Source organism: Pteronotus mesoamericanus, unplaced genomic scaffold (genome assembly GCF_021234165.1).
Source record: "Pteronotus mesoamericanus isolate MK-2021 breed Mesoamerican mustached bat unplaced genomic scaffold, CSHL_Meso_final contig_78, whole genome shotgun sequence".
NCBI classification, from domain to species: domain Eukaryota; kingdom Metazoa; phylum Chordata; class Mammalia; order Chiroptera; family Mormoopidae; genus Pteronotus; species Pteronotus mesoamericanus.
In genome coordinates, this window is record NW_026555258.1 from 18,004,769 (window position 1) to 18,020,674 (window position 15,906).

The 15,906-nt window shown below is 38.1% G+C and overlaps 1 protein-coding gene across 1 annotated transcript in view; it reads right to left on the bottom strand.

Moving 5' to 3' along the window:
• Positions 1-15,906, bottom strand: part of KIAA1958 (KIAA1958 ortholog) — a 101,486-nt gene that overhangs the window by 41,089 nt on the left and 44,491 nt on the right. The window contains exon 3 of the mRNA XM_054584516.1: positions 13,432-14,626. Coding sequence (XP_054440491.1) covers positions 13,432-14,602 — 1,171 coding nt within the window. The 5' untranslated portion in view covers positions 14,603-14,626. The remainder of the gene's footprint in view (positions 1-13,431; positions 14,627-15,906) is intronic.

Below are 15,906 nucleotides of genomic sequence, written 5' to 3' on the forward strand. Positions count from 1 at the left end.
AGCTGAGCAGAAAGTTATTTCAAATAAATTATGATGTAGAATGGGTTGCCTGTAGCCTCTGCACATTTAATTTCCAGCTAAGAAAGACCTGACTTTCATTTATCATACTGGCTTAATTATTCATTTAACCACTTTTAGTCATATATCATCCCAGGAATGTATTATCTAAAGGCAATCAATTTAGTCTTACAAAATCATTCACAGTTGAACAGCATCCTGGTTCTTTTTTTGGAGGGGGGGAATGTTTTGAAAGGGCAAGTGTTAGGATGTCTCTCTCCCATTACAGCATAGGCAGGACAAGGACAGGAACCATGCTTTTGCCCTGTATGTTGCTGTACTCTGATAGCCAATTTGTAGTCTTTCCAACAGCTGAGTGGATGGTCAGGGCATGTTTCAGCACTCTTAACACTGTTTTATCTTACACACAGAATTATGACTTCATTGTAGATATGTGTGTCCTGAAGACATTTTGGTGTTGCCTAAACAAGTGCTATGCCTTTTGACAGAGAATATAGGGAGGAACAAAGACCCCAAGAGGTCAAACACTCAGAGGTCATCAAGGGCTGTACTTTGTAACTCCTGGACACATCAACCTGTCTCCTCTCTGGTGCTCTTGTTGCCTCATCTGAGCACCTTACTGCCATCTCCCACCTGGATTACTATAATACCCTGTAAGACGGCTCTCGTGTCTCTGTCTCTACTTTCCCACTGCTATCAGTGTGGTCTTCTAAGACAATGAACTGTGTCCCTCTGCTCCCCTCGCAGGGCACCTGTGACCTCACTTGCACAGCTTTTCCCCGAATGGCTCCAGTCCGACTTTCCTGACCCCTTTGAAATCTACGCTCAAGCCACACTGAAATCCTTGCTTCCCTAATGTTCATTCCCTGACGTTCATGTCGTTCCATCTACTGGAAAGACCATTCCTGTGTTCTGTAGGCTGAGTCAACTGCACCTCACCTATGTTTCACTGCATTTTATATACCTCTTTCTATATACTTGGAGGTTGAGTTGTTGGTTTGTTGGCGTCCTTTTCTAAACAATGATATTCCAGGAGTAGGAAATTTGACATTCATCTTTGTATTTTCACTAGCTCTGTCACATGGTTGATCCTGAAAAAAATGTGTGATAAGCTAAAGAGCAAGTGATGCGTCCAGAGGCGCAGTAGAAAAAGAGACTGAGACTCAGGTCTCCCTGCTCCTGGTACAACGAATCCTTCTATTCAACTATGGGTCCTTTTAAAAATGCTTCTCAGAAAATAACTGATTTCTTTAGGATATACTCTAGCAGCCTAAGCTTTGGAAAAGTGATAGCCATGACCCGAAAATGAAAGGGGAAGGGAATCAATCAGCGGTTTAAGGCTGCTGCTGCACCAAGAGAAACAGAGGTAGGGATCATGGTGCCGAGCAGTGACTCACTCCATCCCCCTTGGTTAACACGTAGGAGACCAAGTTTCCTCCCATTTTAACTCCAAGCGAATCACCTAGTTATTTTGTGCTTCATTTCCCATCAGTAAAATAAAAGAAACCACCTCTTTCTTTATGGAATTCAGGCAGTGTTGATTCTGGAAATAAAAGTGCTCGACAGATAAGAGGACATTTTGCTTCTGTGGTTTTTATTTATTCCAGCCAAAGAACTTAATAAAATTCCCTAGGACAGCATCCCATCATAGCCATACGGAGGAAAGCCATGATGTTGAAATTTATGACTATTTCTCAGATTCTTTGTCCATAAACAAGTATACTAGAAGACAATCTTAGTAAAGTTTTACTTTCTTACAAAAAACTTCTCTACATTCAGTAATGACAATGGCAATGTCATAATGCCCTCATCATTCTGCAATCAATTTTATTCATGCTTCACAAGTTATATTTTAAAAGTATTCACATTTAAAAATATACAGAAAAGTATACAGAATAATATTAAAGTATGCTTACCACGGATCAGAGGGCTTTTAATAAATTAACTTAGTCCTATGTCAACCCTATAAAGTAGATACATTATTTTCTTCATTTTACAGATGAGAAAGCTAAATCACAGAGAGGTTAAGTAAATTGTCAAAGTCACCCAGAAAACAAGGAGCAGAGCTGGAATTTGAATCCTGGCAACTGTGTGTCTAGATTTCCAAAATTAAGCCCTATGCTTATATTTGCCTCTTGTATAACCCGAACTCATGTTTCTGTCATTCAGATTTAACACGTTAATATTTTGTCATATTTTTACATGTTTTTATTTTTTATTATAAATAAAATAATCTTATTAGTTACTTGAGGGGTCTCTGTCACATCCAAACTATCAAGGACTACGTATGTCAAGATAAGTAATCCAGTTTCATTGTTTCTTACATATTTCACAATAGTCAATACATGTTTAATACATCAGTTATTCTATTCCAGCTTAATTCTCTTTAAAATACAATGTTCAAATTTCTTTTCACACAGACAGCCTTCTAATTTTAATATTTTAACATGCTTTAAAAAAAAATGTTAGAGATACAGTTCAAGTTTCCTGTGCACCCATTCCCATCCCCCCTCCTCCCCAAAGGAAACCACTGTCCTGAATCTGTGGTAATTCTTTTCACTTCATGTTTCATAATTAATTACATGCATTGTATGTGTGTAACATATAATACATAATAATGTTTGTATTTTTAAAAAATGTATGGTGTTCTAAATATTATTCTTCAACTTTGTTCTCAAGACTTATCTACATTAGTAAATGCAGATCTTGCTGATGCACATATTCCATTGAAAACTCTATCACAATAGCCACTCACAGATATTGAGGTTGTTGACTGATTTTTTCCTTGTTACGACAAAGTTGCAATGTACACCCTAGTACACTTGTCCTTTTGAGGAATGAATATATATATTTTTATGAAAGTTTTCCTAGGGCAGATGCCTAGGAATTCAATTCCTAGGTCATATGATATGCGCAGCTTTAATTTTGTCAGATATTGTAAATTGCTATCCAAAGTGGTTGTACCAATTTATACTCCCACCAGCATGTCCTATTTTCCTAAACTTTCAACAGTACTTATGACTGTTAAAATTAGAATTTTTTGCCTTTCTGCTGATACTTCATTGTTGTTTTAATTTGCATTCTCTTGATTACAAGTGAGGTTGAGCGTTTTTCACATATTTATTAATTATAAAGGTTTCTTCTTATTAGAAGTGCGTCATTTCCTTTGATCATCTCGCTACTGGATTATTTGACCTTCTTCCTGAATTGTAGTTCTTTATATATTCTCTATATGAATATTTTTGGTTATGCACATTGATATAGTCTCAGATTGTTGATTTTCTTTCAAGTTCATCTATGATAGCTTGTCCCAGCTACGATTTTTATTTTAAGACTGTCAGCATTTTCAACTTTTTCCTTTATGGTTTGTGCCTTCTTTTGTGCCATGTTTAAAAATTTCACCCTGACACCAAAGCCATTATGCAAGATTTCCATCAGTTTTAAATTTTAGATTTCTACCTTTGGATCTTTCAATGAGATTTCATGTCTGATATGAAGTAAAGATCTAATTTTATTTTGCTCCACATAGGTGACAAATGTCTAATACCATTCATTGACTGATCTATTTTTCCCCCACCAATTTGTTGACATCTCTGTCACACAAAGTTCCCACATATCTGTAGGTGTGTTTCTGGGCTATCTGTACTGTTCCATTGTTCTATCTTTGTGTCAGACCATTCCATTTTAATTTAGTTTTATAATATTGTATATATGTTATATATATAATCTGTTATACAAGTTATAATGGGTTTTCACTATTGATAAAATTGTCTTTATAAAAACCTAAATACTTTGAAAATACTAATACATAATATGTCAATTCTTTTTCGAAAGAATCACAGTACTTAACCACATAGCCCCTTCCCATACCTCTCCCCCAGTGTAGAAAACAAGGCTAAAAACTATTAATTATAAAGCTATTTTCTAAGAACTGCATTGCAGGAAGGAAGGAAGGAAGGGAGCGCTCAGAAGTCAGGGGCTGGAGATGACCATGTCCAGCTCCGTAACTGTGTTATGATTACAGGCTTTGCACCACACACGGTAAAACCTAACAAAACCCCAGCCACCACTCTGAGAACTGCCCTTTGCTTGACTGGTGGGGAACGACCTGCGACACTTAGGGGACAGAAGATCTTGTGACACTCATGTAGGAGAGCCAACAGCTGGAGATCTTCAAGGAGAGAAATAACGCGGCCTTGTGACCCTTGGCAGAGGGGTGGAAGGTAGCCTCCAAAAGGTTATGGAAAGGGGTGCAGACAGTACAGCTCAGAAAGGGTTCACAGGGTTCAGTACCACATTAGGGATCCATGATTTCATCAAGGTTTTCACGTGCCTTCTTGTCCCAGAGACATGCAGTCCCTTATCTTATTGGGGGAGAAGGGCTGATTTCTTCACTGCCAATTAGGTAAGTGGAGGAATGAAACCGGCTCACTGTCAATTATTTACCAATACAATAGCCACAGGCATACCATGTGCAAGACACTGGGATTGGAGACAAGGGTGCTGTGTAGTTCCATTATAGCTTCCAGTTCCATTAAAGCCTCCCTCAGTATAAGACAAACACAAATAAATTATTTAAGCAGCTAGTCCATTAACTTTCATCTAAGAGGCCCAATGATATAAAGCTCATTCCCCTTCACCAGACTTTTCCAAACTTTCCACATAACCACCACCACTGATGAAAACTGAAGGAAATTAGGCAAGGAAAAAGAGAAAAGGAAGGCAAAGAAAAAGGAGAAGAAAAGAAACGAAATATATGAGGCAATATAAAATGTCAATGCCCAGGCTCCTAATATCCTCCTTACTTGGGCTACGTCCTGGTGATTTTGCTGTTCAATCCTTCTTAGTAACATAATGTCCTACCACTAGGGATCAAACTGAGAGATGGTAAAGAAATAAAATAGACCATTTTAGGAAATAGTAATATCATGTGAATTGACATAAAAAAAGGTACACCTAAGGGAAAACTAGTAATTCAAAATGAACTTTTAACAAATATTCAACATGGTGGTAAGAAGTTCCAGCTGGGATTTCTCTTATTTCCCAGGATGGCCTTAAAGCCCTAGGCTGGAAGCAAAGGCACCAAGTACTTCCTTCTCCCAGTCTAGGTTCAGAGAATGTGTTATAAGGAAATGCCCCACGAAGGACACGATTCAGTAGAAAAACCACTGGGAAAGGCGGGAAGGTTTAGTGTGAGAAGAAGTGATCTCTACCATCCTATGGGATGCCTGTACAGTTTGTACAGCAAGATAGCACACAATGAGGAGCATCATGGTACCAGTGGTTACTTACTAAAGAGATGTCATTTATTTTAGCTGAGAATATAAATCTAGTGGGAAAATGAAGATTATTTTATTTTCATGCAACACTTAGGAGAGGTTAATACCTTTCCTAGGTTCAGATGCTATGTCCCTCCAGATTCTTTGTTTAAAAAAATGGAAGCCCAGTCTAGCTAGCTTAAGCAGAAAAAGAACTTAATGAAGGCCACAGAATTTCCTAGGACACCACTAAATCAGGCTTGGAGGTGCCTGCAAATATTACCCTGACCACGCCGCAGTTTTGCTCTGGTGGGGACAGCTCAGAAATAAACACTCTAGTGTGGGCCTCTGACACTGGAACTACTGCTGGGATGCTGCTCCCGCTGCCTCTAAAAACTGACCGTGTTTGCCAAACAGAGTCTTCCAGGTCCTTCCGATTAGTCCAATGTGAGGTGCATTTGACTCATAGCACTGTCCTCACTGAAATACAAACTTGGAAAGCAAATTTCTGGCCCTTCCAATGGGGAAATGCAGATGCACAAAGGAGGGAATTCTCTCCCATAGAAAGGGTTCAAAGTTACTGGGTACCCAGATGAAATAAAAATGTGCCCCAGAATGTGGATGCTGCATTCCCCAGATAACTGCTTCTCAGCTCATGAGGCAATAAAGATTTAAATTTATGACAAATGTCCAACTTAAAAACCTCCAAAATTAACAGAATCTAAGCTACAAGGAGATAATCGATAATTCTTCTAATAATGTATGTCTCCATTATTCATCAAAATTTCCTAAGATTTGTGTTGAACAGTATCATAGAGCTGAGGTGAAAATTAATAAATTTACCCACACCTTGATTAAAATTTTGTAACTCTGTGAGGTTAGTTCTGAACAGAAATAAGGATTTTTTTTTTTCCCCCATTAGGGGAACAGAATTTAAATGGCATCTTAAACACTAAACAAAATGGAACAATTTGTCTTTGTTTCTGCTGACTCAGTAGTCACTTGTCAACTTATTTTAAAATATTATTCAAACAATAAACAAAGCCCGAAGTGAGTGGAAGGAAATAAAGATCAGAGCAGAAATAAACAAAATAGAGTCTAAAAAAGCAATGCAAAAGATCAGTGAATCCAAGAGCTGGTTCTTTGAAAAGACAAACAATATTGACAAACCTTTAACCAGGCTCATCAAGAAAAAAAAGAAAGGACCCAAATAAAATAAAAAATGAAGAGGAGGAAGAACAACTGACACCAAAGAAATACAAAGGACCATAAGAAAATATTATGAACAATTATATGCCAACAAATTGAACAACCTGGACAAAATGGTAAGTACCTAGAAACATACAGGGTCTGTCCATAAATATTCAGCCATGTAATATGAAAAATACAGACATTTATTGAAGATACAAGATACAAGAAACATTGTACATAGGACAGCGGTGCCTTAGTCCCTTCCAAGACAGGCACTTTAGGATCTCACACAGTTCTCTCAATCACCATCAGCTGCTCTGTCATATTTTCCTGCATCTCACTGATGGTCTGAAATCTCATCCCTTTCAAAGGTGATTTTAGTTTTGGGAAAAGCCAGAAGTTGCAAGGTGCCAAACCTGGGCTGTAGTGGGGCTCAGACACCTGAGTAATTCGATGTTTCACCAAAAAACTCTGCACAAGATGTGATGCATGAGTGGGCGCACTGTTGTGATGAAGCTGCCGATCATAAGTTGCCCATAGCTCTGGCCTTTCGAATCATCCAAATAGTTTCCTTGGAGGAATGTTCAAGCTTAACACAAAATCTGATGCACCTTCATTGCTCTACTTGTTCAGTCATTTTGAATGCGATGACCACACAGTACACGTGCTCACTCAGCGATGTCTAGTACAGTGAAGTCATTTTTTTCACATATGTGCATCCCAGTCCACACTTTTAGCTGCCAGATTACACTGATGCCGCGCAAACCGTTCTCATTATGTTAACAATGGCTGGACTGTTTTCCAGACAGATCTTGTACAATCTTCCAAAACTAAATACGGAAAATCAGAGAATCTAAATAGACAGATTACACCCAGTGAAATTGAAACAGTAATCAAAAATCTCCCAGCAAACAAAAGCCTTGGACTGGATGGCTTCACGTGTGAATTTTACCAAACACTCTGAGAAGAACTAACACTTCTCCTTCTCAAACTATTTTCAAAAATTCAAGAGAAGACTCCCAAGCTTGTTTTATGAGGCCAGCATTATCATAATTTCAAAACCAGATAAAGACACTACAAAGAAAATTATAGGCCAATATCCCTGATGAACATAGATGCGAAAATCCTCAATAAAATATTAGATGACTGAATACAGCAATATATCAAAAAGATCACACACCATGATCAAGCGCGATTTATTCTTGGAATGCAAGACTGGTACAAATTTGCACATCAATAAATGTGATACATCACATAAACAAAATGAAGGATAAAAGCCACATGATCAAATCAATAGGTGCAGAAAAAGCATTTGATGAAATCCAGCACCCATTTATGATAAAAAACTCCCAGCAAAGTGGGAATAGAGGGAACATACCTAAATATAATAAAGACCATATATGGCAAAACCACTGCCAGTATCATACTCAACAGCTGAAAACTACAAGCATTCCCTTTAAGACTGGGAATAAGACAGGGTTGTCCACTTTCATGTCTCTAATTCAACATAGTACTGGAAGTCCTAGCCGTAGCAATCAGACAAGAAATAAAAGGCATCCAAATTGGAAAGGAAGAAGTAAAACTATCTTTATTTGCAGATGACAATCCTGTACGTAGAGAACCCTAAAGAGTCTTCCAAGAAACTACTAGAACTGGTAAATGAATTCAGAAAAGTGTCAGGATACAAAATTAATATCCAGAAATCAGTTGCATTTTTATATGCCAAAAATGCACTATCAGAAATTAAAAAAGAAAATCCCATTCACTATTGCTTCAAAAAGAATAAAATATCTAGGAAAAAATCTAACCAAGAATATAAAAATAATCTGTATTTGGAAAATTGTAAGACACTGAAGAAAGAAACTGAAGAATATACAAATAAGAGGAAGCACCTACTGTGTTCACAGATAGGAAGAATTAACATCATTAAAATATCCATACTACACAAAGCAATATATAGATTCAATGCAATTCCTATCAAGATACCAATGATGTATTTCACAGAACTAGACCAAATACTTCAAAAATTTATATGGAACCACAAAAGGCCCTGAATAACAAGAGTGATCTTGAGAAAAAAAGAACAAAGTTGGAGGAATCATGCTACCTAATATCAAATGATACTATAAGGCTGTAATACTCAAAACAGCATGGTACTGGCATAAAAACAGATACATAGATCAATGGAACAGAATAGAGAGCCCAGAAGTAAACCCACAACTTTATAGTCAAGTAATGTTTGACAGAGGAAGCAAGCACATACTATGGGCTAAAGGCAGTTTTATTCAATAAATCGTGCTGGAAAATAATCAGATACATACAGAAAAATGAAACCAGGTCACCTTCATACACCACATACAATAAATTAAAAATGGATTAAAGACTTAAATGTTAGATCCAAAACTATAAAATCCTAGAAGAAAATATAGGCAGTAAAATCTCAGATATTGTCCGTAGCAGTAATTTTTCTGATATATCTCCTCAAGCAAGGGAAACAAAAGAGAAAATAAACAAATGGGACTACATTAAACTAAAAAGTTTTGCACAGCAAAGGAAACTGTCAACAAAATAAAGGACAACCCATGCAATCGGAGAACATATTCACTGATACATCTGATAAGGGGTTAATATCCAAAATTTATAAAGATCTTACAAAACTCAACACCAAAAAAAAAAAAACCACTCTAATTAAAAAATAGGCAAAGGACCTGAATAAATGCTTCTTCTGAGAGGACATACAGATGGCCAATAGACATATGAAAAGAAGCTCAATGTCACTAATCATCAGAAAAATTTAAATTAAAACCACAATGAGATTATTACATCACACCAGTCGGAATGGCTATCGCCAATAAATCAACAAACAAGCGCTAGCAAGGATGTGGAGATGGGTGGAACCCCTTTTGCGCGGTTGGTGGGAATGCAGACTGGTGCAGCCACTGTGGAAAGCAGTGTGAAGATAGCTCAGTAAATTAAAAATGGAACTACCTTATGACGCAGTGTTTTCACTTCTGGGAATTTATCCGAAGGAACCCAAAACACTAATTCAAAAGAATATAAGCACCCCTATGTCCATTGCAGCATTATTCAAAATTGACAAAATACAGAAGCTGTCTAACTGTCCATCAGTAGATGAATGGAAAAAATAACTATGGGACATTTACACAGTGGAATACTACTCAGCCATAAAAAAGAAAATTTTACCCTTTGCAACAGCATGGATAGACCCAGAGAACATTATGCTAAGTGAAATCGGCCAGTCAGAGAAAGACAAATACCATATGATTTCATTCGTATGTGGAACCTAATGAACAAATTGAACTAATATGCAAAATAGAGAAAGACTCATTGATAGATAGCAGGCTGACAGCTCTGGGAGATGGGGTAGTTACGGGGTAGAGGGATCAAACAAAATGAAAAAAGGACTCATGGACATGAACAACAGTGTGGTGATTGTGGGGCACAGGAGGGCATCAGGGGGATAAATAGTAATGAAAAATGCAATAAAAATGAATTAAAAATAAAATATTGTCACTTGGCGTGCTGAACACACAATACAATATACAGATGATGTATTATAGAATGGTATACCTGAAACCTATAATTATATTAACCAATGTCACCCCAATAAATTCAATAAAAAAGGAAAATATTGCCCAGCAAAGCAGTAATAAATTATTCAAACATATGCAGTATTTCTACAATGATCTGATAAAGACTCACTCAAACCTATACAACATCCATTTTTAAATGTACCTACTTCTCCTTTCCCCTAGTTCTTTCAGATCCTTTCTTCTTTGCTTAGTCCCAAGTAATGCTTTATATAACTGTGTAAGGTCCATCTGTACATATTTACTCACATATATTTGGATGTGCAGGGTTCTAAATTTAAAAAAAAACCTGTTTAGAATGAAGACTATAAATAAATGTACACAAATAAATACTATAAATAAATATGCAAAACAAATAAAATTTTTTAGCACAAAGCCTACTTTGGGTTCTGTGAAACAGGTAAATTATAAGTAAACTTTCTACATATGCCCCAATAGAAAAATGTCAGATTTTTATCTGTCCCATGACGTTTCCAATCCAAACAGTGTGTCCCTAAAGTTAATAATATCTTAGCAATAAAATATTCTTCCACAGAACAATGGATCAAAATATCAAAATCATGCCTTAGGAAATTCCCACCACCAGTTCTTCATACTGCTTTTTCATGAAGGTTCAACTCCCAGCTAAACTAATCTCCCCCGTGACAGTAAAGCCAAATCATAGTTTAACGATTGTGTATGTTATATGCTATTCTTGGCCATGTTTGCTTTTTATAGCTATCTTAAAAGTGCAATTTCATTGAGAGAAAGGGAAAAAAAACCCAAAGAAGATATAATCTATATAACATTAAATAGATTAAAATTGTTTTCCAATAGGCTGAATTTCTTTTCCAAAATAATTACATAGTAAGATACTCATATTTGGTTTAATAAAGAGCCCCAATGTCTCATTTACCATCCTCTAGGCAGATGCAAGTAAATCTTGCATCTTGCTGTGCAAGGGTACATTAGTGGAAAGGTGTACAATACACATAACAGTCTTACTACACTGTTTTGGTACACTGACTCACTTTGCAAAATATAATCGTACCCTCAAATATAAATTAAGTGAGAATGCAGAACATTCTGTCAGACTGAGTCTCCTACTTTTTTTTTTAAGGTGGTGGTTGGGGGAGAGAAACAAATAAACAAATTAGATTCACAGCTATTTAAGTGAAAAGGTACTGCTTATATCCTATATGTATCAAGAGTCAAATTTCCTAGTACTAAGACTTTCTCAAGCTAATAAAGATAATACTGTCTCTAATGATGTGAAGATTAGCCAAAGACCATATTGTTATTAAATGACTGAAGTAAAACTTGAAAGAAAGGAAGGGAGGAAGGGAGGGCGCAAGAGAGGGAGGGAGGAAGGGACAACTCTTGGAATGGGAGATATTTACAAATCATGTATCTGATAAGGGACTTGTATTCTGAATGTATAAAGAGCTCTTATGGCTCACCAATAAAAAGACAATCTAACTGAAAATGGGAAGGATTTGAATTTCCCAAAAGAAGATATACAAATGGTAAATAACCCCAAGAAAAAAATTTCGGTATCATTAGTCATTAGGGCAATGCAGAGCAAACTCAGTGAGAAACTACTTAACACAACAAACTAAATGACTATGATTTTTTAAAACTAGAAAATAACAAGCCTTGGTAAGCATGTGGAGAAATAGGAATGTTTTAACACGGCTGGTGAGATTGTAAAATGATGGAGCTGCTTAGGAAAACAGTTTAAAGGCAGCTCCTCAAAAAGTTAAACATAGAGTTACCATATAAGCCAGCAATCTTACTTCTAGGTAGCTGCCAAAACAAAACAAAATTATATGTCCACACAAAAACTTGTACACAATGTTATTAACAGCATTACTCACAATAGCCAAAAAACGGAAACAACCTAAATGTCCATAAACTGATGAAAGAAAAGAAAAAAAACAACCCATGCTATTATCCATACAAAGAAATACTATTTTGGCAATAAAAAGGAAAGTGACACTGATATATGCTACAACATAGATTAATCTTTTAAAAAATTATGCTAAGTGCAAGAAGGACATCGCAAGAGGCTATATGACTCATTTATAGGAAATGTGCAAAATAGGCAAATCCATCGAGAAAGTAGGTTAGTGATTTGACAGGAGCTGGGCAGAAGGAAAAATTGTCTGCTAATGGGTATGGGGTTTCTATCTGGGGTGATGAAAATTTTTTGAAATTAGATACTGGCGATGGTTGCACAAGCCTGTGAATATACCAAAACCCACTGAACTATACTCTTTATAAGAGTGAATTTTATGGTTATGTGTATTATATCTCAAGAAAGCTATTATTTTAAAATGAAAGAAAAATAAACTGAAAGCACAATTTTGAATCAAGATATATTTTCTATTGTATGTTTTATTATAATACCATGACTGTGTTAAGAAAATCATAAACCAAATGTTTCCTTTGGTGATCTTAGGTTTGACACTAACATAGGGAAAGCATTTTATAAAGCAACTTAATTGTAGGAAGTTGTAGGGTAAAGACAAAGGTACCTCAGGCCTCTAGAAAACTTTTCCCAAAATCATGACTTTGAGAGGGACTAAAATGAAACCAAAATGTGCCACAAATTTCTGCATTCTATATCTTCTGTATGTCTGTTTATTTTTGTCCATGTGTCTAACTCTGGCTCATTAGATCTGAATGATGAACCTAAAAGCATGACATCCAAACTCCCTTCATATAATAATAACCCAGATAAATAAGTAGTGAATGTTAAAATTACAGAACATTAAATGTTAGAATCACAGATAATTATTTCCCTCTCCTTTCAATCCATTCCAGTTATACTCATGTATTCCAGAAATACAAGCTATCTGATTCTTTTAAATTTTGAAAGATCAAATACTTTTTTTTTTAACAAAACTTGTCTTAAACTGCCACACCAATAAAAATAAATAGAAATGCCAAGCTGGTTCAGACAAATAAATAGTAATGGAAAAACATTAGGTCTATTGTCATTGTGGGCCTAGCTCAACATCATTCTGGCTTCAAACAGCAACCAAATACCTTGATACTAATAGGAAAGCATAAAAATTTTTTTAAAATAATTTCACTTATAAAAATTCAGCTTAAGATCGGATACAAAGCTTAAATCTAGCCATGTATTATCAACAGCACTACCTTACTTACAGCTGTCCTCATGTACATCAACTGGATGGATGGCCTTAATTCAAATTACCTGGATGTAAAACATTTCACTATTTCTATCTTTCTGAGAATAATAGAGGCCTGAAGTCTAGCAAACTGAGTCTATGGCTTTAGAAGTGTGACGGCGCAGAATTCTCCGATCTACGTGGATGAGGGACTCACTGTCACCTCCCGTGCCATACCTGGTATGCACTGTGCCATGGCCTCGGTGGTTATGGTTGGGGCCACTTGGGGCTGCTGCTGACTGGAGCTCACTTCTGGTTCTGTGTTAACTGAGGGAGAAAGGGCCACCTCACAGGAGGAGACCTGGCTGGGCAGATGGGGCAGGAACTCTTCAGAAGCAACTTGCTCATCCTGTCCAGGAAGCTGCAGGGCAGACAAAGGGATGCTAATCTGTTTGTTAGGATGGGATGTGCTCACAGGCATCTGCATGGCCACCTGCTGGTTGGTGCCATGGGCACCGGAGGGTCCTCTGTTTGGTGAAGCCAGAGGTGCCCTGGCATTCTTCTGGACGACTGGTCTGGACATCACAGAGGGGGATGCAGAAACACCATGTGTATCTAGCTCTGTGCTGAGGGCAGATGTTACATGGGGAATTAGCTTAGCAGACCCGACACAGGAAGGACCAGCATGAGTCTGAGGTTTGGGTTTTGCCATCTGTGTCAACGACAGGGCTGGTCCGTCTACTCCTCCAGTCAGTTCTGCATTTGCCACAATGTAATAATCTTCGGGAATCTCTTGTTTGATTTTCTTGATGATGACATCAGTGCTGCAGTCATCGACCATCTGAGCCTGGGAGCTTGAATGGAGAGAAGATGGGACTATTCCAGGCCTTTTTCGAGCAATGCTTTGAGGCCTTTGGGTTTGGGGTTCAAAGTCACTATCCTCATCTGTAACAGAAGACTCACAAACCATGTCAAACAGGGTGTTTTCATCTTCATACTCTTCAACAGCTTCGTCCAGTTCAGAGGGCTCACTGCAATAAGAGAAGTCACAAGAGTCTCTGGTCCGATTACAGTCTAGCTTCGTTTTCACTGGTCTCCCAGGGTACCTTTCAACTGGGCTAGTTTGTGTCTCAGAGGGCACTCCGATTATACTGGGACTATCAGAGTTAAAACTTCTGTTATCCTGGAAACAGACCCTTTCTTGGGACCCAGCTCTGCAAGTAGCTGTCAGTGGCCAGTGATAAGCATGACCAGCACTACAGCCCCACATTGCGGTCAGGTTCCCATGGGAACCTTCCGAAAGCAAGTGTTTCAGGTTAGGAATGAGGCTGCAGATAGTCCCATGGCTGTGGGCCCAGCTGACCAATTTGGATAGATTCTCAGATGAGGTATGAAGGCAGTCCTCCATGTTACAGGATCAGCAGTGTCTTTCCTAAAGGGAAACAATCCAAATAAGAAGCCGTTATTACCCAAGATATTCTCATGTCTCAATTACTTCCATTTCCTTTAACTATGACCATGACCATCATGTAGCAAAAGAAAGAAATGCACTTCAGAACTATATCCAGTTAATACCATTGTAAATGGACAATGACAGGAAAATACAGCAAAAAGTATGGTTGTGAGGTGTGAGGAAATTTATCACTTTCCTTTATTAGTGCCTGTGTAACAGGGGCGGGGGGAGGGAGGGGGAGAAAGGCCGGGGGGCGGGGGGAGACACTGACTTAACCAGTAAAAAAGTGACCTTTTTTATCGTACATTTTACTTCCAAAGTCATAAAGAGAGATGTTCAGTCAGGCCCTTGATAATAAAATATGTATTTTTTTAATTAATCAAGGTGAAGTACTAACAACTTCACCCTCTGCCATTGGAAACTTCCTTACTAGAGGCAGAGTCAACAAAAGCTTAGACCCGTTCTAGGATGGATGTTACACAAGGGAAGTCAATCTGTCAGTCCTCTGCTGGGCACCAGAAAGCAAATGATGCAGGCAGAGGTCCAAGAAAGTGAATTAGGGGCTAAATTTGGAAAGTGGGGAAGAAAAGGTTTTAGTAGAGAAGGAAGAACAGATTGGGAGAGCCACTAATGGGCAGGATGCTGTTGGGGTAAGGGTGCAGGCAGGCTGCACACCAGAGATCTAAAATTCTATGTCAAAATATTTCTGTCTTTAGGCCCTGGCCCGGTGACGCTAAAGCCTGACTGCTGAGTACAGAGTGGCAGTCACAGATACTAGATCCCTGGCTAAAAGGGGTGCAGAGTGGTCTGGAGACACTTGAGGAGACTGGAGACTGAGGCTTTGGGGAGAATACAGAGAGAGTAGCTGGCAGGATCCCAGTGCTGACTCTTCCTCCATATGGCAGCAGCCATCTGGCTCAGGCAGACCACTCCCCTGAGCCGCAGCAGCATGAGAGGACCCAATAACCCTGTCCCCAGGAGGGACTATGCTCTGCCCTGCGGTGTCTAAGCCTGACGGCTGAGTGCAGAGTGACTAGATTAACAACTGAAGGAGACACCCACAGACAGTAGATTCCTGGAAGCCTCAAACAGAATGCCTAAGGTCAGACAGGGTCAACATCTGACATCATCAGAGACAGGTCCAGAAAGAAAAAACCAGCAGTCTCCTACCATAGAAGTTCATACCACAAAGTCAGGAAATCAAGAAGGAACAATTTCAGAAGCAGAAGCAAAAAAGAAGAGTTTCACAAATAATGGGA